This window comes from Geotrypetes seraphini, chromosome 1 (genome assembly GCF_902459505.1).
Source record: "Geotrypetes seraphini chromosome 1, aGeoSer1.1, whole genome shotgun sequence".
In the NCBI taxonomy this organism is placed as follows: domain Eukaryota; kingdom Metazoa; phylum Chordata; class Amphibia; order Gymnophiona; family Dermophiidae; genus Geotrypetes; species Geotrypetes seraphini.
The window spans coordinates 20,937,642-20,965,400 of record NC_047084.1 but is presented as its reverse complement, the minus strand read 5'-3'; the positions used below and the strand labels follow the sequence as shown (position 1 = coordinate 20,965,400).

The window sequence follows — 27,759 nt, the reverse complement described above, 5'->3', positions numbered from 1 at the left end:
ATTTTTTTTTGGGTTCAGGGAATGGTGGCTCAGGAGTGCCTGGTACGAGGGGGGGGGGGGCATGGTACGGGGATGTTCTGCATGGCAAGAGGGAGTGGGCATCCAGGTAAATATCTATTTGCTTTTTTTTTTTTGTAATACATTTGTTCTAAAACCATTTAAATATTTTGCTAAGTTTAGAAAGCATATATAGAAAAATGTATGTCATATTCTGTTTACTAAAACATAAACTATTTAGAAAGATACACCCTTTTGAATTACAGAAATCACTTTGATACTTATACTCACAATTACTGTTTGTCTCACCAGAAGCTATTGTGGATATGTTAAGAATGAACAAATCACAGCTACATCATCAGTTTGGTGACAAACATTCAAGCATTATGTTTATAGACCACTTTGTCAAGATATGTGCAGAGATAATATTAAGATAAAACTGAAAGCCTCAACACCTCAGATACTAATTGTTTTACTGCCTCGATCATACCTGTGTCAGCCCAAGATCCTATTACTAGACTACGGACGTCTATTCACCCATAAAAACAAAAAACTCAGCTATTTAGACAGCAACAGGCTCACAGAACTACAGGACATGTTACTTTTGCCAGTCTGAAAGCAGCTGACTCAAAAAGACTAAAACACTAATCACTCAGAACACAGAATTTCTATAGAATTCCAAACTTGTTTGTTCCAGTTTGAAAAGTCTATTCATTGGTCAACATTTTGGTCTCCTCTGACTAACTCAGAATGCTGCTTGTCAATAGAAGTTCAAAAGTTGCCTGCCATGAGAGTACAGCAGTGTTTCCCTAAAAGAAATTACTTTCAGAACTTATCTTGCACTGTTTGGTCTGTTTCTACTCATTTCATATAATAGAAAAAAAAGGAAAAGTAAAGACAACTTACAGCAGGGTGGTTTCCTGCATCAATGTTCTGGTTTGTCTTCAGTATTCATTTACTATAGCATCCATAACTTAGGCCCCCTTTTATTAAGCTGTGTTAGGGTTTTTTAAATCACTGGCCACTGCGGTGAAAAGCTCCAATGCTCAGAGATTATTGGAAGGAATAAGACAAGCGGATCTTACTTAGTGATCAACACTATGTTAAGATCACAAAAGACTTATTTTTGTTTAATGGATATACAAGTAAAAATAGGTTTGGATAACAGTTAGACATAAATTTAGATACAACACACTAAACCTGTGTTATCCAATTTGTTGAAATAAAAAAAAGAAAATCTAGATTTGGAGATATCTCTGAAATCATACCGAAGAATGCGGCAAAGAAAAAATAGAGGAAAAAAAAAAAAGAAATTTGAAAGCAAAATGAATGAGTTTTACTTCATTGCTTGAGGAACTAGCTATTAGCTTCTTTGCTTAATAATAAGTTACTTTGTCCTTGACAATACGTAGTATTTAAGACAACTTGTCAAATGATAATTCAGAAAAACATTCTCTATTACCAGCTGAGCTAAACTGGAGCGGCATACAAAGGAAAGCAATTATTCCCGTTGTACACAATATAGCAAATGGTACAGAGTAACACTTAGATGCCCGATTGCAAGCATAATATGATCCTTAGCTCTGTTCTTCTGTCATACCAGTCATGGAGGTGCCTATTCATGAAGGATATTTGTCTCAGGAACAAAACAAGGAAAGGCTTCACAGTAGGGCACAAGTTGATTTAAATTGCTCATACATACTCTAACTTGTCTAGCCTAGGATCTCTTCAAAATTTACCAGTTGCTTAATTTGTTCTGTATGCATTGAATGCCTCCTAAGCAACATTTTTTTGTTCTTAAATTCCTTTGGGAAACTAGGTGCTGTGGGCAGAAAGGGTTTAGGGCCGCTAGTAATGATGCTAGATGTCTTGTGGGCATTAATATCTGGAATGGGTGGATGAGGATTTATGTTCAGAGGTGGAAGGAAACCTGGTCTGGTCTGAGCAATGTGGTCTATAAGCAGGGCCCCAGAACCTCGCCTTTCCAACCCAGAAGGGTTTCGCCTGCTTAAGGAACTTGGAATACTTTCCAGTGAATCTCTGGAACTTGACAATACAGCTGCCTGGGGAAACATTTTTTTCTTTTCTAGAAGTGACTTGCTGTCCTCTGCAACAGTAGGACCTGTGCACCTGGTAAGCTGAGAATCAGAACTATAGTGATTTGCTCCTAAGTTTCTTCTTTGAACAATACTTTGTAGACTTGAAATAGAATGTACTGAATTGGGATCCTGGTCCACAGGGATTTCACTGCTGTTGTGGTTCCCCTCTGAATACAGTGAATGAGTATGGATCTCATCACAGGACAGTTTTCTTGGTCCAGCCTGTTCAAATGTTTTCAGCAAATGAGCAGTATCTTTCACATCGATGCTTTGGTGTCGAGTAAAATAGCGCTTGGACATGGCAAGAGCACTCATTTTAAGAGAAAGCTCTTCCTCAGGTGTGATATCCTGAAGTTCTTCTGGTAAAGAAGACTGCTGTTTATGTTGGTGGAGCAGTGCAGAAGGAATCTTCAACCAAGGCTCAGAGTGCAGACGCTGCAAATGGGATAGCTTGGCTGCAAAATATGTTAGCTGGGTTTTTCTAGTAGGAGAACCAGGCTGAGATGAACCTTTGTAGCCGTCTACAGGGTCTGGATTTTTGAAATTAAAAAGTTCTCTCTCGCTACTAAGTGTGTCCGAAAGTGAAGATGGTGATGATTTAAGCTCTATCTCCGATGGTGAAGTACAGGAGCATGGAGAATGACATCCCTCCATATCTGGAGAAGGAGGGACATTCAAGTACTGTTTGGTCGTCTGCTTTCCTGATGACGACTTGTCCTTTGTAATAATGATAACTTCTTTCCCTCTTGCCTTACAAGCATTAAGGAGAACCTTAAGGGTCTCTTTGTCTTCAGAGTTTACTGCATATACAAGAGCTGAGCATCCTGAATGGTCCTGTAAACTTGGATCAGCACCTCTGTTCAACAGCAAAGAAATCACTTCAGGACCACTCTTTTCCAAGCAAGCATGCATAAGGGCTGTTTTTCCGTATTTATCTTGGATGTTTGGATCTGCTTTGTTTTCCAACAGATACTTAATCATTTTGACTTTGCTGATACTCTGCTGGTCCACATGTTTTGTCTTACAGGCAATCATTAAGGGGGTTTCTCCACGATCATTGCTCTCATTGATATAGGCACCGCCTTCTAACAGCAGTCTTGTAAGGCGAAGTCTGCTCTGATAGACAGCTTTTATCAGGGAGTTCCCTTCAGTTGTCACCTCTACAGCTTCATCCATTGTAAATGGTCCCTCACTTAAATCCAGCAAGCAGCACCTAATTGTTGGAAAAAAGGAAAACAAAATCGATTTACTAAATTCAAATGCCTCCTTGAATCCACGTGTGTGGCATCTCCCCCTCCCAGTGTGTGAAAAATTGGTGAAGAAAGCATGAGATCGAATATCTCCTACCATGGTTTAACAATAACCATCTAAATAATATCTTTTTCTAATTTCTAAAGAAGCTGCATTCTGGCTTTAAAAAGAATACAGCACTTTCTTGCCTAATCTATAAACATTCCTTCATAATTTTCTTCAGGAAATTACTGTATTCTCCCAGATATTGGCCAACACTAATGCTTTTTTTAGGATGCACAGGCTGAAAATCCAGTTCAAAGTTCCTAAGGGACAGCAAATTTTTTATTTTTTCCCCCATCTTCCCACTAGTTCAAGTGATTAAGAAGGCAATTTTCATACACATTTCTGCACATAAAAAGGATTTTATGCATGGAAATGGAGTTTGTAAAAATTGTCCATTACATACACAGCCAGTCCACAAAGAATTGTACCCATGTATCAGGGAGGCATTCCTGGGGGCAGGGTTGGGGCAGTACACTTATGCACATATGTTTGTATTTTCAAAAGCATGCGCATGAGTATACATAGAAAAGTCACCCATACAAAGGGCCCCTTTTATCAAGCTGTGCTAGAGGATTTTAGCATGAACTGGTATAGTAAATGCTCTGACGCTCATAGAATTCATATGAGCATTGGAGCACTTACCTCGCTGGCCCATACTAAAAACCTCTAGCACAGCTTGATAAAAGGGTGGGGGGAAGGTAGTAGATATAGATTTGTATGTGTACATTTTCAAAATTTGCATTTTTGGAAAATTATCCTGAATCATAATAAATTACTATACAGTGTTCCCAAGAAAATTCGCAGTTTGTGGTTTCACTTATTCGCAGTATTCTCTGACCGCCTCTTCCTGCACTAAAGTCGGACTACACCAATCAGGAGCTGCATGTCAAAGCAGCTCCTGATTGGTGTAACCCGACTTTAGTACAGGAAGAGGCAGTCGGAGAATACCGTGAGTGATTTCCTTCACTTGCTGGCACTCCAGCTGCCCTCTCCTGCCTCCCAGGCGAAAAACTATATTTGCGGTTTTTCAATATTCGCGGGGGTTCCTGGAATGGAACCCCCGTGAATACTGGGGGGAGTACTGCAATAGGTTAATAAGCTATTAAAAGTTTCCTCAATTCCACATAAATACACTTAACATGATGCATTAATTTCATTTGCAAAAAGCAGTGCTAATCTCCTTACATGCATGATAATAAAGGTAAAACCATAGTAGCTGATAACTTTAAATAAAAATGTATTGCCAACTATTTTTTGTCCAGTTTGTTTACATACATTTGTCTTTCTTTGCTACTGAAATGAATCAATAGTTACAAAAACAACTTTTGGGTCAACATTCATCTGGTTGCGATCAGTTAATTTAGACCTGGATTTTCAGAAGCAAGCCTTGTCTGGGCATTGGCACTGAAAATCTGGATCTTGAGTGGATTCCCTGAAGTTATGTAGGTAAAGCTAATATTCAGTGCTATAACCACATACCTAACTGAGCAATGTTGAGATTTGCACCATCCTAAATGCCCAGTGCTGAACCACCACCAAACATCACTGATGCCTCCATAACTCCCAGCTCCTCCCTATCTATGCCCCTACACCACCCCGGTTGTACTAACCAGCATGTGCTATGGTGGTTACAGCAGATTTGCAGCAGCACTGTGCAGTTAAATGCCTCGGAAAATCCAGGGATGGCTTGCTCATCACCATTTTACCAGGCAGACCCTGGGACCAACATTGCTGCCAGAATCTACCCATCTCTGGACTCAAGGTATGAAGGATTAAGTGATTTAACCCAAGGCCATAAACAGCAACCATGGGATTTAAACCTGGGCCTTATTCCTGCCCTATTAGGCTGCTTCTCTGCTCCCTACAAGATTACAAGACCCCACATATTGAAACCCCAGAATGAAGCTGGCACAGAGCTACATCTAGGTACAAAAAACTGCTCTCATTCTTCCAGCAGGACGGAGTGTAGGAAGGTAAGGTTTGTGGTAGATGAGTCTTGGACATTTAACCCCTATGGTACTAGTATTAAGAATATAAATGTAAGCTTGGGTTCTGGTAATTGTCCAGGCAATTGCTTACTGTATGCCCTAAGTGGTGGGAACTGGGTAAATAAAAACATAGTTTGTTGAGCTCCAGGCTGGAACTGGAATAATACAGGAAGCTATATAAATAGTTCAGACATTTGTACAAATCCATTCAACCAACTTAAATTATATTGTTCTAAACTAACATCTACTTGATATTTTGCAAAAGTCACTTACAGTATAAATGCAATTAGGTTATTCTAACTAACAAAAGTATTTAAAATGTCTCTCCAGTACTTTATTCCTGTTTATCAGCAATTCATTCACTCTCCTTATTTCTTATGTCCTATCACAGGGTGTGGCAGGGAGCTAGCACCGGTTTCCTTGTCTCTGATCCTACCAGGGGTACAGATAAGATTATCAGCTTACATTGGCAAGATTATTAGCTCACATAACAGTTTATCATCACTTGCCGTTGGCTGGAAAGGGTAGAGAGACTTAGATGGTGATAATGACTGTAATCCATCAGCCTTAGGAAATTCCTGAACCACAAGGATTTCGGCTTTTTTAGAATTCACAATGATAGTCAATTTAAACTTCTCCTCACTAGTGATCAGAAGGGATACAGAGGGGACTCCACCCACCTACACCCAGAACAGGTTAGCAACTTTCTAGGTTTGGGTTTCTGCAGCTTTGATCTCAGTCCTTAAGCCTAATAACTCTGGACTGAGTCAAACTGGGACCTATATTGATAAGGCTTGGTTTGAATGCTCTACCCTCATGGAAAAGTCAAGAACCAGAGAAGAGGGATGTTGTGTTGGAATCATCACTAATAAAGGAGCGGGCATTGTGCCAAAGCTGTTATCACCAAATGAGCTGCCAATTTCCATTTTTGCAGAAGTTATTAGAGTCAGTGCTAACTCAGTTCCCCAAGCCAACCACTTACTCTACTCTATGATTGCTAGAGCTTTAGCAGGTGGCTAGCACACAGTGATTTGATATGAATGTATGCCTTTGGGTTTACTGATTTCCTGCTCAGTATGTGACCTTTAGAGTTTTCAGATTAAGGGTAGGAAGTAATTGTGACCCTAGAGCAGTGGTCTCAAACTCGCGGCCTGCCAGGTACTATTTTGAGGCCCTCCGTATGTTTATCATAATCACAAAAGTAAAATAAAAGAGTTTCTTGATCATATGTCTCTTTAGCTATAAATAACAATATTATTTTTAAGACTTAGCCAAAAGAAAAGATTTATAAACTATAAAGAATTTTACCTCATGCAAAATTGTCATTTCTTTAATAAGACATTAACTGTTTTTTTTCTGAGGCCCTCCAAGTACCTACAAATCCAAAATGTGGCCCTGCAAAGGGTATGAGTTTGAGACCACTGCCCTAGAGGCTGTGGATCAACTGATTGCTGAGCATCCAGTTTGTGTATGCAGATGGTGGATCAGCTCATAGGGCCTTTCTGGATGTGGAACTGCTGTTGTATTTCAATCTGTGTTCTAGATATAAATTGTGTTTGGTGCTCTGAGAAGTGGGAGTAGGAATATGATCCTTGCCAGGAAGGGTGGGGATAAAAATTCTTAAATGTACAATGAATCTGCTTAGGAGGTATGAGGAATGGGTAAGCCTAGATAGGGCATAGGATGAAGTTAAGAGGTTATAGGCTCCGGAATAATCTAAGGAAATACTTTTTTACAGAAAGGGTGGTATATGCGTGGAACAGTCTCCCGGAAGAGGTGGTAGAGATAGAGAACGTGTATGAATTCAAAAGGCTCTGGAATAGGCACGTGGGATCTTTCGGAGAGAGAAAGAGATAATGGTTACTATGGATGGGCAGACTAGATGGGCCATTTGGCCTTTATCTGCCATCATGTTTCTATGTTTCTTTAGCAACTCATATGGTGGGTTACACTATTGACCTTATTTTTACTCAGTCCTTTTAACCTTGTCTTTTATCAATCCCAGATTCAAAAATGCTATCTTGGATAGATCATTTCCTACTTAAAAACTACTCTAACTTGTTCTAAGGTTCTCAATAATCCAGCTGCGTCTCATGCTGAAACTTATATAAATTTCTGTAATTGTTACCCCTCTGCCATAACACTGTTATATGTCTCCATTCAAATTTTATCTCGTTTCCTCTCACTGTACAAGCCTGGAACTCCTCACTTAAAGAGATGCTGTTTCTGAAATTGCTCTATGAAAGAGAAACAAACCATCAACTGGCAGTCAACCTTGGTACAATAACGATTGTTGGCAATTCAGATCACTCTTGCAGCGTCATGAATCTTCAGGATCGACAAGCCTTTTTTTTTCAGTCCCAAATTTTATTAAATTTTATGTTTATGAACATATTTTCTGAGCATATATTCTCTCCTGTTTCAATTTGTTGATGTAAATTTCAAATTTAATAAAATTTGGAACCAGCAAGCCTTTCTTAATGTTTTTTCACAATATCGTGCTTTCCTAAAACAAGTTCAATGTACATTTTACATTAACTTGATATCAAAGGCTGCAAATAGACCCCCGCCAACTTTTTTCCACTGTCTCCAGACTGGAAAGTCTTGTGCCTACTCTGTTACCATCCTCTTAAACAGCACAGGATCTTGTGGATTACTTTCTTACTAAGGTTTCATCTTTTTGTTCCTTTTTAATTATTTCACCTCCAGCTATACCCTTCATTCCTATTCTCTTTCCCCTCCTGTAGGAACTTCTGTTGTTATACCCCCCCCCCCCACTGCTCATTCCCAGACTAATTTAGCATTAAGCCATTCATCCACTTGGGCAAATTTCAATCTGCCTACCTTTACGATTCTAGAGAAGCGTATCTCCTCAATGAGGAACATGTGTGCTCAATCCAATACTTTCTTCTTGGCTTCTTATACTGAAACATGGCCTTTCCATGGCCATTATTACTAGATATGGTAATAAAAATGTCTATCCACAGTCTTACTCCCAATGGAATGGAAGTCAGCAATGATTTATCTGATTATTAAAAATTCCTCCCTTGATTGGTCTTTTAAGTTCTAATTTTTGACTGGTGTCTAACCTTCTATTTATTTCAAAAGTGGTAAAGCACCTGTTTTTTCAACAATTATCACAACATGCAGAATCATCAAATATCTTGCATACTTCACAAGCAGGGTTTCATAAACATCACTCTACTGAGACAATTTTGGCATCTTTACAAAATGACTGCTACTCAGTCACTGATCAAGGAAACATTGTTTTGCTTACATCTTTAGACCTCTCCGTAGCATTTAATCTTCTAAGTCATTTTCTTCTTTTATCCTGACTATTTTCTTTTGGGATTACTGGAATAGTACTAGCCTGGTTTCAGTCTTTTTTTTAAATCAGATTGCTCCTTTACTGTGAACTTTTCCTCTACAACTTCATCGCATTGCTCCCTTATCTATGGTGTTCCTCAGGGATCCGTGCTTTCTCCTCTACTTTTTAACATCTTTTTAAGTCCACTTGCCCTCTGTATTCAAGAATTTCAAATCAACTGGTACATATATGCTGATGACATCTTACTAGTGTCTACTCATGACCTTCTAATATAGACTTATCATCCTTACAATCATGTCTTAAAATGATTGGGATATGGCTCCAGGAGAATATACTAGTGCTAAATCCAGCAAAAATAGTTGGACTATGGATTACAGGTACAAATCATTACCCCAAATGTACTCTAATATTGTCTTCTATTCCCATTCAATTAGTAGATACAGTGACATATCTAGGAGTACACATTAAACATAGAAACATAGAAGATGACGGCAGAAAAGGGCCACAGCCCATCAAGTCTGCCCACTCCAACAACCCTACCCCCTTGAATTTACCCCCCCTAGAGATCCCACATGTGTATCCCATTTCCTTTTAAAATCCTTCACGCTGCTTGCCTGAATCACCTGAGGTGGAAGTTCATTCCAACGATCGACCACCCTTTCGGTGAAGAAGAACTTCCTGGTGTCGCCATGAAATTTCCCACCCCTGATTTTCAGCGGATGGCCTCTTGTGGCAGAGGGGCCTTTAAAAAAGAAGATATCATCTTCCACCTCAATACGGCCGGTGATATATTTAAACGTCTCTATCATGTCTCCTCTCTCTCTACGTTCTTCAAGTGAATATAGCTGCAATTTATTCAGCCTTTCTTCATACGGGAGGTCTTTGAGTCCAGAGACCATTTTGGTGGCCATTCTTTGAACTGACTCAACTCTCAGCACATCCTTTTGGTAATGTGGCCTCCAGAATTGTACACAATACTCCAGATGAGGCCTCACCATGGATCTGTACAATGGCATTATAACTTCGGGCTTCCGGCTGATAAAACTTCTTCGGATGCAACCCATCATTTGTCTTGCCTTTAATGAAGCCTTCTCCACTTGATTGGCAGTCTTCATGTCTTCGCTAATGATCACCCCCAAATCACGTTCCGCCTTGGTCCTAACTAAGGTTTCACCATTTAGTGTGTAAGTTTTGCATGGATTCCTGCTGCCGAGGTGCATGACCTTACATTTTCTAGCATTGAAGTTTAGCTGCCAAGTCGAGGACCAATGTTCCAATAGAAGTAGGTCCTGCGTCATACTGTCTGGTAAAGTGTTCTCACTTACTATGTTGCATAGTTTGGCGTCATCGGCGAATAATGTGATTTTACCCTGAAGCCCCTGAGTCAGATCTCCCACAAATATGTTGAAGAGGATCGGGCCCAAGACCGAGCCCTGAGGCACTCCACTGATCACCTCCGACGTTTTTGAAGGGGCACCATTTACCACCACTCTCTGAAGTCTACTATTTAGCCAATCACCGACCCATTAACACAGCTTTAACTTTGCAACATCAAATTTCATCTGTTGTTAGAGCTTGTTTCTACTCTCTTTAACAAACCCATTGCATTCACCCCTATATCAATACTCCCAGCTGTGCTACACTCTTATACGCCTTAGTTACATCCAAGCTAGATTCATGTAATATTATTTTTGCTGGTCTTCCAACTATTTCTCTCAAAAGGTTACAATTAATCCCAGTGGTGTACCTGGTTGGGCAGAAACCCAGGGTGGAGTACCCATCGGCTCTGGCAGTCCCCCATCCTGGAACAGAAAGTTGATGTCAAAGGGGGTGGGGAGGCACACAAAGGCAGACCTGTGACCACTCCAGCACCCCTGAGCATCCTGCACCCAGGCAATCCACTCCCCTCTTGGTACACCATTGATTAATTCAAAATTCCACAATCAGAATTTTGACATTGGCTCATAGATACGATCACTGTTACTCAAGGAATACCACTGGTTGCCCATTGAATATCAGATTCAACACAAGACCCTAACTCTTGCATTTAAAGTTCTTCGTATTGGTCTTCCACACTATTTAGCAATCCTTATTATCCCTTACAGTCCCTCTCATTCATTTCGTTCATCTTCAGTTCATCAACTATCACTTCCACCTGTTCATATGTCTAGACTTGTCTCTACAAGACATTCTGCATTTTTTTGCAATTGTTCCAACACTTTGGAATGCCCTCCCAGTGGAAATACACTCAGAACATTCCTATATAAAATGCAGATCACTTATAAAGACCCATTTATTTTGCCAAGCATTTACAGTGGATCACTAGACTAGTGAATGGTAGGAATACTAACTACGATAACTAATGAAAATTTTTTTCCTTTCCTTCCTTCTTTCCTTTAGTTATTTTCCTTTCTGATATTATGTACACCGCCTTGATGGTCTAAGTTAAGGGTGGTTTATAGGTTCTTATTAAACATTATTGTGACAGACAAGGGGCTAAGGCCACAGGGAGAACCTCACGACCAACGGTGATTGGTATAAGGCTGTTATATGCCATTGAGGCCACTGGGGGGAGCTCTGTGGCATTGATCCAGGGATGAGGACGTAGGAAAGCAAGGCTGGTATCAAGGGGGAAATATAACTACCAGGAGGCTAAGGTGCTAGGGGTGACCTTCAGAGTTCTAGTGAGCAGGTGGAAAAGCCTGGACTGGGATCATACGAGTTAGGGGTGTGTCCCAGGGTGTGGCTGCTTCAGAAGCTTCTCATCCTTTACATAAAAGCAGCCTGGCTAGAGAAGAAGAGAAGAAGGACCTGCCCAAACCCAAGCCCAAGCCCAGCAAAAGGAAGGGAGCTTGCCTGAAGATACTAAGTAGGTCCTTTGTGAAATACAGTTTTGTAAGCCATACAAAGTCTTGACAGAACTGAAACTATGGACAGGGTTGCTAAATACTTTTTTGCAGTAGGAATGCAGTGGTGGTGGGAAAATTTGGAGTCCAGCATAGTTTTCTGTTAGAATTTCCTTTTAATTATGAACTGTGGGGTAGAGGATGACATGTAAAAGAAGTGATGTAAAGAGCTGGTGTCATCCAGGGTGTGGAGGTATATAATTAAAAGGAAAGAATCCCCCTAGTCACACTAGAACAAGTATTGCATAAACCTGAGTGTGAAGTCAGCTGCAATCATTTGCATTTGGAAATGAGTTTAAGTGGACTATCCTTGTCAGCCTTGTTATCCAAGGGAGAAGATAAAGCAAGTATGTGAGTGATCCCATAAAAGTTACAAGGATGCCTCTTAAGAGCCAGACTGAGCTTTGTTAGGAGGAATTGCACTTTAAGAAAGCCACCCTGAGTACAAGTGGATGAGAAGTTAAAGACCTGGATGGTTAACCAAGGTCTGTCTATGAGTTTTTTTCTTAGAGACAAAGACTCTCACAGTGTACAGTAGGCTGGGTGCACCTAGAAACTGCCTGAGAAATGGCTGAACTGGTCAAGCTCTGAAAAAATTCTAGAAACCTTCATTCAATTAGGACTAGTTACAGTTAGTTTATTTGATATACTGCATTTCTTAAATCAAAGTGGTTAACAAACAATAATATATCTAATATTAGGTGCTTAGAAACTTCCCTATCTGTCCAGCAGGCTCATAATCTAACTACAGCACCTGTATAAAATAATTACTTTTACAATTATTGGTGTTTGATTTAGGCGAGATGCTATGGTGTTTTTGAGAAATGTGCCCAGACCTTACCACAATATTTAGTCTTCTTTATTCAGTAGATGAATGATGGAGGAGATGATGGTTATCCTGAATTTAATTGTTATTTATGATCACTGTTTGCAAAAGGACCTAAAATCGTTACATCTTGCACCAAGGCCTGCATTCTACTAAGGACTAGATCTCAAATAGTTCCTCTTCTTGTTGGTTCCTGAACCAGCTGCTCCATGAAGCAGTCATCTATTTCATCAAGGAATCTTAACTCCCTAGCAGTTCCTGATTTAAAATTTATCCAGTCAGTACCAGGGAAAATGAAATTACTGTACAGTCTATACTTGAATATAAGTCGATCCAAGTATAAGATGAGGTACCCTTTGTTTCCCCCATAAAGGAGGAAAAAAGGTTGACTCGAATATAAGATGGGGGGGAGGGGTGTTAATAGTCATGTACCCTGCCAGGATCTGTGCCCTTCCCCTTCACTCCCTCCCCTGCCAAGCTCTGCCCCCTTCCTCCCTGTCAGGCTCTGTACCCAGTCACCCTCCCTGCACTGTCCCCTGTCCCCCCGTGTCCTGCAGGTCTCCATCAGGCCTGCCGTATGACATGGTGGGCCAGAACAGGAGGGGTCCCTCCTGTCTCCTGTCCTGGCCAACTCTGTCAATTTTTTTTTTTATCTCCCTCCTGCATCCCTTTATGAATCCCTGGTGGTCCAGTAGTGTACTGGGCAGGAATAAGATTTCTGCAATCCTGCCCCACACTGAATGGCTGCTTTGAGTTCTCCTGGCCCAGCGGTTTACTGGAAATGAGCACGTTTTTCTCACTCCTGCCCAGCACTGAGTTACTCGCTGAATGTCTGCCGTCAGTTCTCATGAGTCCCGCAAGAACTCGGGACAGCCATTCAGCGAGCGGCTCAGCGCTGGGCATGAGTGAGGAAAGCTCTTTCATGCCTGGTACACTGCTGGTCCTGGAGAACTCGAGGCGGCAATTCAGGGAGGGGCTCAGCGTGGGCAGGAGTGCGGAAAGCTCACTCCTGCCCATTATACCGCTGGACCACCAGAGATTCAAAAGGTATGTGGGGAGGGGGGGAGGGGAAGGTAAAAAAAAATTGGCAAGAGTCAGCCGGGATAAGAGACGGGAGGGATCCCTCCTGTCTTGGCCAACCCTACCAGGCCATATATCCAGGCCAGGAGGCCACAACAAGTATGGGAGGGAGGCAGATGGCCGATCACCCGAATATAAGCCAAGACCCCCATTTCTGGCCCATTTTTTTGGGCCAAAAATCTTGGTTTATATTTGAGTGTATTAGCTACCCTAATTTCTGTTAACATTTCATTATTTGTTTAATCTGGCTACCCATATGGTAATATACCCTCACTACTATTCTCTTTCCTAATCAATAGAAAAGTGAGCTCTCTCAAGGAAGCCCCTCAGCTCCTCACTCCTCTCTTGCACAAGAGATAAATAGAGGATATAATCAAGCATGTATATAGCCTCCAGGGAAGAATTGACACATCTGGAAGAAGAGATTTCACTGATGTCAATTGTGACGCTAAGCTATATTTAATTTCCCACATTTCTACAAATATGTCTCCATCACTTAGGCAACAGAAATCAAATACACAATAAACCCTGATCTAAGTCTTCTGTGAATTGTAAGCAAATAACCTTGCAAACACATTCAACAAACTATATTTCACCAGCTCAAATTCAGTTGCAATTGGGTGCAATAGCATCAGGCAAGAGGAGCAGCAGAAGCAAAGAGGAAAGCAAGAGAGTCAGCAGGAGAAAGGGAGAAAAGCAGTTTTAAAGCTGTTTTAAAGCAGAGGAGGGAGACAGAGAAGAGCAGGAGGCTAGGGGCAGGGCGAGAGTTAGCTCCGCCCACCCCCACCGCATCGGAGAGTCAGAAACCGAACTCCCTCATAAAAGGGGGCGGAGCCAACGGCGCGCAGCCATTTAGGCGCTCGCCTTAGCGAGAGCGCCTTTGCGAAGGGCCTCAAGAAGGGCCAAGTCACTACACCCAAGAGCACAGGGAAGGACTGAAAGGTAAAGAAGCGGCAAGCACAGAAGGTAAGAATAAGCAGGAGCAGAAGGGACGAACACATTCAAGCAGCAGTAAGGTAAGGAAGAGAAAGGACAGCACACACAAGAAGGCATCAAGGCAAAAAGCAGATATAGAAGGAACAACCACACACAAGCAAAAGTTAGGCAAGGTTGTGCAAAGGCAGCAGGCACAGAAGGAACACGTAAACTTAACTGTTTTCTTAAAGTAGTAACCAAGATGGAAGCAGAAGGTAACCAGAAGATGAGCTTTCCAGTGTTCTGCTCGGACTGTCATATGTATGACTACCTCCCCTCGGGGAGACAGTCATACGTATGCAGTCGGTGTCAGGAGCTGAAAAGCTTGAGGAAAGAAGTCAAGCGACTTGAGGACAAGATACAGGAGCTAGAAGGAATGTACACCACAGAGGACCCTACCAGGGTATTTGAAGACTTCAAGAGTGAGAGACACATCGAGAAGGAAGTCAGGGAACTCGAGGAATTAATTGAGGAAGCATACAGGAGGAGGGTGGAAGAGAACGAACTCCAGAGGAGAGATGAAGTTACACCAACACCAACTTGGAAGGGGGAGCAAGAAGCAGGTGACCTCATAGAAGACACCCACAGAAGAATACCGCACGAGGGGGAAGAATTGGCTAGTCGATGCCCAGAAGAAGAGAGAGTGAAGCACGCTGAGGACATTGACCTGAGACCGAAACGAAAATTGAAGAAGGGAAAGTCAACGATCCTGGTGGGAGACTCGATACTGAGGCATGTGGACAGCCACATAGCAGGAGGGAGAGAGGATCGACTGGTGACCTGCCTCCCAGGAGCGAGAACCAAGGACATCGTGGACAAAATTGGGATGATCCTGGATGGAGCGGAGACGGAAGAGACCGCAGTAATGATCCACATCGGGACGAATGATGTCAGCAGGAGAGACTACAGAAGAGGCACGCTGATAGAACAGTTCAAGATTCTGGGAAGGAAGCTGAAGATGAGGGCCCAGAAGATAGTATTCTCAGAGATCCTACCGGTACCGAGGGCAGATGTGAAAAGGCAGGAAGAACTACAATCAATAAATGCGTGGATGAGGAGATGGTGTGAGGAAGAAGGATTCCTCTTCGTGAGAAACTGGACAACGTTCTGGGGCAAGAGCAAGCTCTACAGGAGAGATGGACTGCACCTGAGCACGGCGGGAACAAGACTTCTAGCAAACAATGTCAAGAGAGGAATAGAACAGGCTTTAAACTAAGAGAAAGGGGAAAGCCGACAGTCAACCTAGCGTCGATGATTCAGAAGAAGGTATCCCGTGAAGATACTGAGGGGAAAAAAGGCAGGGAAGAAACAAGAGACAAATTACAGGAGTCAACTAACCCAGAAGAGGAGGTTAGAAAGATTGTAGCAAAAGAGAAGACACCAAAGACCGAAGCACAGGGAAAAGAAATGAAGACAACAAAATGCCAGGATCTAAACTGCATATATACTAATGCAAGGAGTTTAAGAAACAAAATGGGGGAGCTAGAAGCCATGGCCAATTCAGAGGACATAGACATCATTGGAATCTCTGAAACGTGGTGGAATGAGGAAAACAAATGGGATACAGCACTGCCGGGGTACAAGCTCTATCGCCGGGATAGGTCAGGTCAGAAAGGAGGAGGAATAGCCCTATACGTAAAAGAAAGCATACAATCGACAAGAATGGACACAGCGGAGATGATCAACAAACTGGAATCGCTATGGGTTAAAATACGGGTAGGAAAGGGCATGAAATAAAGATGGGCCTATACTATCGTCCACCCGGGCAAACCGGAGATAGCGATAAAGAAATGGATGCTGAGATGAAGCGAGAATGCAAAAGCGGTTACACAGTTGTTATGGGAGACTTCAACTATCCTGGGATAGACTGGAGTCTTAGAAGCTCAAGATGCGCTAGGGAGACAGAATTCCTGGAGGCTATACAAGATTGCTTCATGGAGCAGCTTGTTAGAGAACCGACGAGAGGAAATGCCACTCTGGATTTAATCCTAAATGGACTAAGGGAACCTGCAAAGGAAGTGGAAGTAGTGGGACCGTTGGGAAACAGTGATCATAATACGATCAAGTTCAAGGTTGAAGCAGGCATACCGAACGGAAAGAGAACCATAGCGACATCTTTCAACTTCAGGAAAGGAAACTATGAAGCAATGAGGGAAATGGTAAGGAAGAAACTTAGGAACACTTCCAAAAAATGGCAAACAGTAGAACATGCCTGGTCTTTTTTCAAAGACACAGTGAGCGAGGCACAAAATCTGCACATCCCCAGATTCAGAAAGGGGTGCAAAAAGGGTCGAACAAAAGACCCAGTATGGATGACTAAAATAGTGAAGGAAGTGATAGGCAATAAGAAAAATTCATTCAGGAAATGGAAAAAGGACAAAACTGAAGGGAACCAGAAGGAGCACAGGAAGTATCAAAAAGAATGTCACCGTGTGGTTCGAAAAGCCAAAAGAGAGTATGAAGAGAGGCTAGCCAGGGAGGCACGAAATTTCAAACCGTTCTTCAGATATGTTAAAGGGAAACAGCCAGCTAGGGAGGAGGTGGGACCGCTGGACGAAGGAGACAGGAAGGGAGCGGTGAAGGAGGAGAAAGAAGTCGCAGAAAGACTCAACATGTTCTTCTCGTCTGTATTTACAAACGAAGACACAACCAACATACCGGAACCTGAACAAATCTTCAATGGAAATCAAGCAGAAAAATTAACATCCATGGAAGTGAGCCTTGATGATGTACACAGGCAGATAGAAAAACTTAAAACTGACAAATCACCGGGTCCGGATGGAATCCATCCCAGGGTTCTGAAGGAATTATTAAAGGAGGAGATAGCGGAACTACTGCAGCAAATTTGCAACCTATCCTTGAAAACAGGCATGATCCCGGAGGATTGGAAGATAGCCAATGTCACGCCCAACTTTAAAAAGGGATCAAGAGGTGACCCGGGAAACTACAGACCAGTGAGTTTGACCTTGGTTCCGGGGAAACTGGCGGAAGCACTGATTAAAGAACACATCGATGAACATCTGAAAAGAAACAAACTTTTGAAAACAACCCAACATGGTTTCTGCAGGGGGAGATCGTGCCTAACGAACTTATTGCACTTCTTCGAAGGAATTAACAAACGGATGGACAGAGGAGACCCCATAGACATCATATACCTTGATTTCCAAAAAGCCTTTGACAAGGTGCCTCACGAACGTCTACTCCGGAAACTGAAGAACCATGGAGTGGACGGAGACGTACATAGATGGATCAGAAACTGGTTGGCGGGTAGGAAACAGAGGGTAGGGGTGAAGGGCCACTACTCGGACTGGATGGGGGTCACGAGTGGTGTTCCGCAGGGCTCAGTGCTCGGGCCGCTGCTATTTTATATAATCATAAATGATCTAGAAACAGGCACGAAGTGCGAGATAATAAAATTTGCGGACGATACAAAACTATTTAGTGGAGCTGGGACTAAAGAGGAATGCGAAGAATCGCAAAGGGACTTGAACAAATTGGGGGAATGGGCGGCGAGATGGCAGATGAAGTTCAACGTTGAGAAATGTAAAGTATTGCATGTTGGAAACAGAAACCCGAGGTACAATTATACGATGGGAGGGATATTATTGAATGAGAGCAACCAAGAAAGGGACTTGGGGGTAATGGTGGACATGACAATGAAGCCGACGGCACAGTGCGCAACAGCCGCTAAGAAAGCAAATAGAATGCTAGGCATAATCAAGAAGGGTATTACAACAAGGACAAAAGAAGTTATCCTGCCATTGTATCGGGCAATGGTGCGCCCACATCTGGAATACTGCGTCCAATATTGGTCTCCGTACCTTAGGAAGGATATGGCGTTACTCGAAAGGGTTCAGAGGAGAGCGACACGCTTGATAAAAGGGATGGAAAACCTCTCATACGCTGAGAGATTGGAGAAACTGGGTCTCTTTTCCCTGGAGAAGAGGAGACTTAAGAGGGGATATGATAGAGACTTATAAGATCATGAAGGGCATAGAGAGAGTAGAGAAGGACAGATTCTTCAAACTTTCAAAAAATAAAAGAACAAGAGGACACTTGGAAAAGTTGAAAGGGGACAGATGGAAGTTCTTCTTTACCCAACGAGTGGTGGACACCTGGAATGCGCTTCCAGAGGGCGTAATAGGGCAGAGTACAGTATAGGGGTTTAAGAAAGGATTGGACAATTTCCTGCTGGAAAAGGGGATAGAGGGGTATAAATAGAGGATTACTGCACAGGTCCTGGACCTGTTGGGCCGCCGCATGAGCGGACTGCTGGGCATGATGGACCTCAGGTCTGACCCAGCAGAGGCATTGCTTATGTTCTTATGTTCTTAGTTAGCCAATACATTAAAAAGACCCATTTTTTGTTTAAAAACTTGTTTTTATACCTTAATCTTTACTGAAATGAAACCTTGCTATCTTATTTGCTTCACAAGTACAATCATAATACATTTCTCTAGCTGTGGACAAGCTTTACAAGGAGACTGAGTCACAGGTTTGCTAGGTTAGTTATTGAAGAAAGGGTATTTGTGTGTTTCAATTAGAATTGGCAGGTTAGAATAAAAAAAAACCAGCTGAGTAGAAAGTATTCAACAGAATATTTATATTCTAATGACCATGTACTGTAGTCTTGATAAGCTAAACTTCACTAAACAACTGACATATCCAACAAATGTCATCATATTGCAATTGAGAAGTGCACATGTTTTCTTGTTTTGCGGCTTCACGTGCTGCAAGGAAGCCATGTTTTCAAGCTTAGATCATGTTTTCCAGTGTGTACAGCTTTTTGGACCTGGGCCCTTGCTTTTGCAGCTATCCTATGCCTGCTCTATATGCCTAAGGTATGTTTTCTGTATTATCCAACTTTTCACTTATCAGACAATAGGTCGTCCCGCTTACATTGAATAATTGAGACTGTACTGTACCATATCAAGCAAACTGAGACATAGGTACAACAAAGAACAAAATTATCGAACAAGATTTGTGCAAAAAAATATAATCAAGACTATTGTTTGTAACATTCTAACACTGACCAGTTTAAAAGATGTGAGTTGCAGAGATGCAACTATTCAAGGCAGTTTACTATCCCACTCTCTCTGATGAACCTCAAATCCCATTAGCTGAAGAAATCCTCTGCCTAAAGTCCTGGGTCTTGTCAACCCTGGGGAAGTCAGTGGTGCACTTATGGTTTATTTACATTTGGTGTATCACGTTTTCCTACAAATGGAACTCCAATAAAAATAGGGCAGAAAAGATCAGAAAATACAAACAAAGTAATAACTTAATATATATGTAAGTGTCTGTGTCTTCTGCCTCATCATAGATCAGATGGGCCCTGGAGAATGGGTTGCTGTTCATTTGAAAGCCTTGCTGAGAAGAAAAGTTTTCAACTGGGACTTGAATTTGGAGAATGTAAGCGGAGGGGGATTATTCCAAAGTTTAGGTGCGATGAAACAGAAAGCAGAGAATCTAGTAGAGTCGCAGTGGACCTGTTTGGGATTGGGGAAGATAAGGTGGTTGGCATCAAGGAAGCAAAGAGCTCTTGTGAGAGTGTAGGGAATGATCAAAGAGGACAGATAAAGGAGTTGCCTAGTATAAAAGATCTTGTGCGCGAGACAGAGGATCTTAAAAAGGATGCAATAGTGTAATGGTAACCAATGTAATCAGAGGAAAAGTGGGGTTAGGTGATCAAAGCAGCTTGCACAAGAGAGCAAGCAGATGGCAGTGTTCTGTAAAGTTTGTACATGTTTGAGATGAGATGCTGTGATTCCTGCATAGATTGAGTTACAGTAGTCAAGTTTAGAAATAAATAAAGGTGTGAATGAGTGTGTGAAAAGAGTCAAAAATCAAGAAAAGAAATGACAGAACTTACATAGAGAAAAGAAACCAGACTGAACAGTGTGGGAAATATGATCTTGGAAAACTAGTTTGGAGTCTAAGAGAAACCCCAAGTATCTGAAACTTGTGACAGTAGGGATGGGCATGCCAAATAATACAGAGACAAGTGTAGGTTGGATGAGGGGACCAGTGATTCAACAGGTTACTGTTTTATCAGGGTTCAAGATGAGTTGATGGTCATGCAGCCAATTCGATAGAGGAGACAAGACTGAAGTGGAGTAAGGTCCAGGCTATGGGGGCAACAGGGAAATACTAAAAGAATAAAGTCAGCATAAACAAATGATTTGATGTTGGAAGACTGAATGAGAGTGTGTAGTGGGCTAATACTGTGTTTCCCTGAAAATAAGACCTATTCCGAAAATAAGACCTAGCATGATTTGTAAAGGTGTTCCTAACATAAGCCCTACCCCAAAAATAAGCCCTAGTTAAGATCGATCCCCGAAGCCCCTTCCAAATGTCCCTGACACTCCCCAACTCTATTCCTGACACTAGTGCTGCTGATTCGCCGGTGGCAGTGCTTTCTTCCCCCCCATGTACAGCATCTTTCCTTCCCTCTCACCCATCCCCTTGTGCAGCATCTTTCTATCCCTCCCTCCCATCCCCCTGTGCAACAGAATGGTACGCAAGGAGACACCAATATCAGAAAGGCTCCCTACAAAGAGCTTGGAGTTCTGAGACCTATCTAGCCGAGGTCACTGCTACCAGAAAAACTGTCTTGAGCGTCAAATCCATCAGTGACACCTACTTCAGCAGTTTGAACAGGGCTTGGCTGAGACCCCTCAGAACTACGTTGAAATCCCACTAAGGGAACAGGGCTTTGATAGGTCTAATGTGTAGTGCACCCTTGAAATGTCTGAATGAGACACCAGAGAAGATATGTGGCTCTGAGCCCTGAAACAAGAAAGTCAGGTCAGCCAGTTGTCCAGTTAGGAATGAACCTGCAGACCCATCTTTCACAGGTGAGTTGCCACCACCACCATCACTTTGGTGAATGTGCGGGGAGCTGTTGCCAGTCCAAAGGGCAGGGCCGAGAACTGGAAATGTTGTTCCAGGAAATGAAACCTGAATTCCTATGAGCGTTGGAGAAGCACAGAACATTCAGTGTGCCGGCTAGCACTAAAAACCTCTTGGCAGTTTTGTAAAAGGGGTGGGGGTAAATTAGGGTATTGAGGAGGATAGTTTAATGAATGATTAGTTTTTTTCTCTTTCCAGATTTTTTTTGTAGACTATGATAAATATATGTTATAAAAAGGAAACATGCTTACCTATATGTCCTTATAAAATAAAGTTCCCAGATGCAGCTCCAATATATATATATATTCTCTTGCACAAATTTACACTTGCTCCAATGAAGGTGTAAAAATATGTATGTATTCCATGCAATAATTTCATAAAGGCATATTATGCATATACTAAACTAAACCTTAAGTTTGTATACCGCATCATCTCCATAAAGATAGAGCTTGGCACGGTTTACAGGTAAATTCAATAAATGAGGGAAGGACATAAGAAATTAGAGGTTTACATTTTAAATAGATAGCTTTACGTTTTGGAGAAAAGCCAGGTTTTCAGATGCTTTCGGAATAATTGGAATGAGCCTAGGTTCAGCAGCGGGGCTGGGAGGTTATGCCAAATGTCAGTGAATTTGAAGAAAAGGGATTTCCCTAATTTACCTGCATACATGACGCCTTTTAATGAGGGGAAAGATAGTTTGAGTTTGTGGGCGGATCTGGTAGTGTCAGGTCTCAAAGAATTCCAGGATAGTGGAATTAGGGGAGGAAGAATGCCATGTAGGATCTTGAATATTAGGCAGGTACATTTAAAGTGAATCCTAGAAATTACTGGAAGCCAGTGAAGTATATAAATATACCCCCCTTTTACAAAGCTGCGCTAGCGGCTGCCATGCGGCAATGGCACTGAAGCCCATTAATTTCCAATGGGCTTCAGTGTGATTACTGCGGGCTGTTGTAGTCATCAGTTTTGTAAAAGGGGGTCATATATTTGTACAAAAATGCTTAAAGTTACCCTGTATGTACAAATGCATATGATGACAAAAACATACATACGTACTTATGTTCTGTAGTAGGCATGTTCACGATTGGATTTTGGAGGAGCCATGGTTATGCATGCCCAAGTTGGTGAAAATGTATGTGGCTTCATTATAACCACAATTTCTCAGTTTTTCAAGTGCGATTTTATAGACACTGAAGTGTTTTTATAAAACAGATTAAAAAATAGGAAATCTACTTGACCTAGAAATCTAAGTGACCAGTTGGAAAACTGCTCTACATCCATGTGTTTGTGTGTGTGTGTGTGTGGGTGTTTTGTTTTAATATGTACATACACCACAACTCCATCCCAGTTCCACCCAAACTATATCCCTGGGAATGTCTATATACACATACAGTCGTTTGAAAAAATTAGAACACCCCATGAAATATTCAGTTCTTTCTTAAGAAATGTTCACATATCGATGTCAAATCTTTTTTTTTTTATCTCTGGGAAAGAAAGTGATGTAATTGCAGGTAAACAACAAACATTTTCCTTGATTCACTCATGAAACAAAAGATATCCACAAAAATGTGTATTCTAACTGAGGAATAAATTAGGACACCCTATACCCTAATAACTAGTGTTACCCCCTTTGGCTGAAATAACTGCAGTGAGACGCTTCTTGTAGCCATCTACCAGTCTCTGACATTGGTCTCAGGAAAGTTTGGCCCACTCCTCAATGCAGAATTCTTTCAGCTGTGAGATGTTTGAGGGGTTTCTTGCAAGTACGGCCCATTTCAAATCACCCCACAGCATCTCAATGGGATTAAGATCAGGGCTTTGACTCGGCCACTTCAGGACTCTCCATTTCTTAGTTTTCAGCCAGTCCTTGGTAAATTTACTGGTATGTTTTATTGTTGTATTGCAGAGTCCAGTTCTGCTTCATTTTTAAATTTTCTTACAGACTGTCTCACATGTTCCTCAAGCACCTTCTGATACATGGTAGAATTCATGGTGGATTCTATGATGGTGAGCTGGCCAGGTCCTGCTGCAGCAAAGCATCCCCAAACCATGACACTTCCACCTTCATGCTTCACAGTTGGTATGAGGTTCTTTTCCTGGAATGATGTATGCCAAACATGTCCTCTTTTCTGGTGTCCAAATACTTCAATTTTAGATTCATCTGTCCATAGAACACTATTCCAGAAGTCCTGGTGTTTGTCTACATTCTCTCTGGCAAACTTCAGTCTGGTCTTGATGTTTCCCTTAGAGAGCAAAGGTTTCCTCCTTGTACGCCTCCCATGCAATTTAAATTTGTGCAGTCTCTTTCTGATTTTAGAGGCATGTACTTTTGCATCAACAGTGGCAAGAGTCTGCTGTAGGTCCCGTGATGACATTTTAGAGACTTTTTTTTTTTTTTAGCATCTTGCTGTCTGCTCTGGGGGTCAACTTGCTTGGACCGCCAGACCTGGGCACGTTGGCTGTTGTTTGGAAAGTCCTCCACTTGTACACTATTTTTCGGATTGTGGAATGGCTAATGTCAAATTCCTTCGAGATCTTTTTAAATCCCTTACCAGACTTAAAAGCTGCTACAATCTTCTTTCTGAAGGCCTCAGACAGCACTTTTGATCCCACAGCACACCAAACAAAATGTCTGAGGTTTAAGTAGGGCAAATTTCCTTCAAAATGCTGAGCAACGATGTTCTAATCATGTGCACCTGATGTGATACACCTGTGTGTGATTTGAGCCACTTTAAGTGGGAGGATATGTGGGGGTGTCCTAATTTATTCCTCAGTTAGAATACACATTTTTGTGGATATCTTTTGTTTCATGAGTAAATCAAGGAAAATGTTGTTTACCTGCAATTACATCATTTTCCTTTCCAGAGAGAAATAAAAAAAAGATTTGACATTGATATATGAACATTTCTTAAGAAAGAACTGAATATTTCATGGGGTATCCTCAGTTTTTCGCATGACTGTACATAAAAGCAGGCTCAGTCTTGCAGTGTGCCTACTTTATATGCATGTATAGCCAATGCAAATATGTCCAAAAGAATGATATGCACAGTACACCAGTTTCTTTACAACCAAAATCCCATACTCAGCTACCCCTTGACTTCAGTGTTACAACCCTAGACTTAACACATTAAAAAATCTTCACCTCACAGAGCTCTACAATTAAATTCCCTACCTCTCTCCACCTCTCCCTTAATCTCCCCCTCAATATCCATATTCAAATAGATACAAAAGGTTTTATTTCTTATAAACCCTTGCATCATAATCCACTATCATAGCCACGTGGAATTTTATGACAGCTGCTTTTCCACACATAAAACATGCTTTTTTAAAACATCATAAATACTTTCTAAAATTAGCCCCCTAGTTTTTACTTCATTAGCCAAGGAAAATTCAGGAATGATGCTCAACCAATAATATTTATATATGCAATAAAACAAACATCTGCTGTATTAATTGAAACAGAGAGCTGTAGTAGAAAACTACACTCTTGGAGAATAACTGATTAATGATCAAAATATCCACTAAAGAACATACTGTATTACTTCCTTATCCCTTATTTTCAAGGCACGACTCACTAATCTCCAATCCATTAACTTGACAATAAACTGTCCTTTTCAGTTATATCCTAAGACAGGGGTAGGCAATTCCGGTCCTTGAGAGCCGGTGCCAGGTCAGGTTTTCAGGATCTCCACAATGAATATGTACGAGATGGATTTGCATGCATCTCATGCATATTTATTGTGGATATCATGAAAACCTGACCTGGCTCCGGCTCTTGAGGACCGGAATTGCCTACCCCTGTCCTAAGATAGCAGAAAAAGCTTTTTTTTAGGCATTTTCTTTTTAGAAACAGGAATTTAACAAGCATCTGCATCAAATTCCTCAGCTACTTCTATCAGCTCCACCAAAGTTTTAATTAAACAGACAGTAAATTTATTCTGCAGTATAAAAGAATGTTGCACTTGCTGACAGCCCTGCTGTGCTGTGTGTCTGAAGGAACACAGGACTCCAGTTCTGACTTTTTACTCCGTGTGTACCGACATTCTTGTTCTGATATCCTTAAGAAAAAGCAGCACTTTACCCTGCTTGCAATGTGGTAAAACCTGGACTGGCACAGCTTATTTCTTGCTACATTTTGTTAATTAGAGAGGATATGTGTGCCTCTCTCCTTCATATCTTCTATCCCCATCACTTTGTAATGCCTTACGGACAAAACTATCTTGCATTATAACATTTATGTCTAGACAAGACTTCTTTTTGGATCTGAAATTCATCTTAGATGGCAGGGGGTTGGGCTTTCTAAAGATATCCACAACAAATTTGCATGAGATATGCTTGCAAACATTGGGCAGGTAGTAAAATACCAATTTATCTCTTGCTTATTCATTGTGAATATACTACTGTAAAAACCCGCTTGGCTGTGAAGCCACCAGAATAGATTTGGTAAGCAGTCCAAGTCCAAAGGATTATTAACATACAATTAGTGATTGATATACATATATATAGAATAATTGTACCACAATCTTAGATTTTACTCAATAATGGCCAATGGTGATTTTTTTAATAATGTTTTTGTTTTGATCCCCGAGGTTTCCTGTCTTCTACAAACCTGGAAAAAAAAAAAACCTATCTCCAGAACAGGTAATGATGATTTTTTTTTTAATCACTGTCATCTCAACCCCCCCAGCCGACTTAATTTCTTTGCCTCTCATGTTCTAGCGCTGTTACCTAGCAGCCAATGCCTCAAACTTAAAGGGCAATAAGTCAGGCTCTTCTCTTACTACAATTAACAGATAAAGCGTTCTCCTTTAAAGCAAATTAGGTGATTTCATTGCGGCAGGGATTAACTGGCACATGTTTACATCCTTCACAGCAGATACACCTGTTACTGCCATGCAGCTTAGCCCACAACAGGAATGTGCAACCCCAAACCCAATTTTTCCTGCAACTGTATTATACACAATGTCTATTTTCACCAGTTCAGTGGTGTCTTGCAATCAATGTTTATCCCAGTCCAGTCCACGTTTCTCTAAAATTCCTCTGCGTACTGTCTGCTCTAATTATGCATGTACAGTCAATAAATATAGCGTGCACTCTCTGCTTCCTTCCTGGGCTACTATCAGTACAGATGGAAAAGACCAATAACTATCACTTTTTTTCGTCTTCATAAGTCTGATCTTCTATTATGTACTTACGGTTCCCACATCTTTCAGGTTTTGTTCGCCTTCTCTGCGGATAATAGCAAGGCGATCTACTAACTTTATACCTTTCGGAAACGCCAACGATCGACAAATTTTCAATAAAAAAAATTTGAACTAAAAAAAAAAAAAAAAAAGGCACCTGATGAAGAAAAAAAAAAAAAAAAGATTCTAAAGTCAAGGTGGTTTGCTAAACATTAAAATATGACATAACCAGGAGATATCGAGAGGATTGTAAAGACCGCAGGTTATATCATTCAATAAAGTTTGCAAAAGTCATTGAAAGATGGGGGATGTCAAGGTGGTTTGGAAGGGGGGAGGGAACAACAACTTACCTGATCTCAGTTACTCATGCCGAGGAAATCTATCCCCGGCCAGTCCACGTTTGTCCTGTGGGGGGGAGGGGGGTTTCTCTCTCTCTCTCTGCGTGTTTTAGCTTATATTGTTATCCACGCTGGTTTTCTAACTGAGAGAAGAGTTACTTGGGGGGGTGGGGGAGGGGGGGAATCTTGCCGCGCCTCCCGCCAGTGCAGCGTCGGAAGAGCGGGCGGGAAGCCGCAGACCCGTCGCCTGTCACACCGCAAACAAGTGCTGCGCGCCTGTAGCCGCCGCGCTCATATAGCTGCTGCCAACGTCGCCCACGCCGCCGCCGCCTCCCCATACAAACCTGCCACGCTCAGAGCCAGCTACAGGGAGCTCACGACCACTATTATTAGAACTAGTACTATTGCAGATGCTGTCCGACGCCCCCTAACTCGGAGTCTGGGGGGGGAGTGGGCAATGTTCCGCCACTGAGTGGAGTGGAGGGGGGAGGGGCGGCCAGGTGTGCAGTCCTCGACCGGAGAGAGACCCGGTAGCTGCGTGTGTTCCCCCCACCCCCCCGGGTCTGCCCAGGAAAGCGCGGGAACGGACACGGACTAGGAGGCGCGAGCCCTATATAGTCCACGCTGAAACCAAAAGGTCTAAGAGTGCTTATTTGTACAAATACAGGGAAAGGCCTCGGCTTAGGCAGTGGAATGCGGGAGGGAGGGGGAGAGGACACATTGGAGCAGTGGCGTACCTAGCATATGTGACACCCGGGGCCCATCAGTTTTTGACACCCCTCCCCTCATCTATATAAAAAAATATGATTTTTAGTAACAATCCACATATCG

At 41.9% G+C, this 27,759-nt stretch overlaps 1 protein-coding gene across 3 annotated transcripts; it reads right to left on the bottom strand.

The window, feature by feature from the left end:
* Positions 1–291: 291 nt before the first annotated feature.
* ANKRD34B (ankyrin repeat domain 34B) lies at positions 292–27,473 on the bottom strand. 3 transcript variants are annotated; one of them, XM_033929200.1, is made up of 2 exons: positions 27,273–27,473; positions 292–3,309 (listed from the first exon to the last, which is right to left on the bottom strand). In XM_033929200.1, exon 2 carries the CDS (start codon positions 3,270–3,272, stop codon positions 1,710–1,712), a length of 1,563 nt encoding a protein of 520 aa, XP_033785091.1. In that variant the 5' UTR covers positions 3,273–3,309; positions 27,273–27,473; the 3' UTR covers positions 292–1,709. The 3 variants fall into 3 exon arrangements, with proteins under 3 accessions (XP_033785091.1, XP_033785090.1, XP_033785089.1); XM_033929199.1 differs by lacking the exon at positions 27,273–27,473 and adding an exon at positions 26,941–27,263; XM_033929198.1 differs by lacking the exon at positions 27,273–27,473 and adding an exon at positions 26,603–26,724.
* Positions 27,474–27,759: the final 286 nt, after the last annotated feature.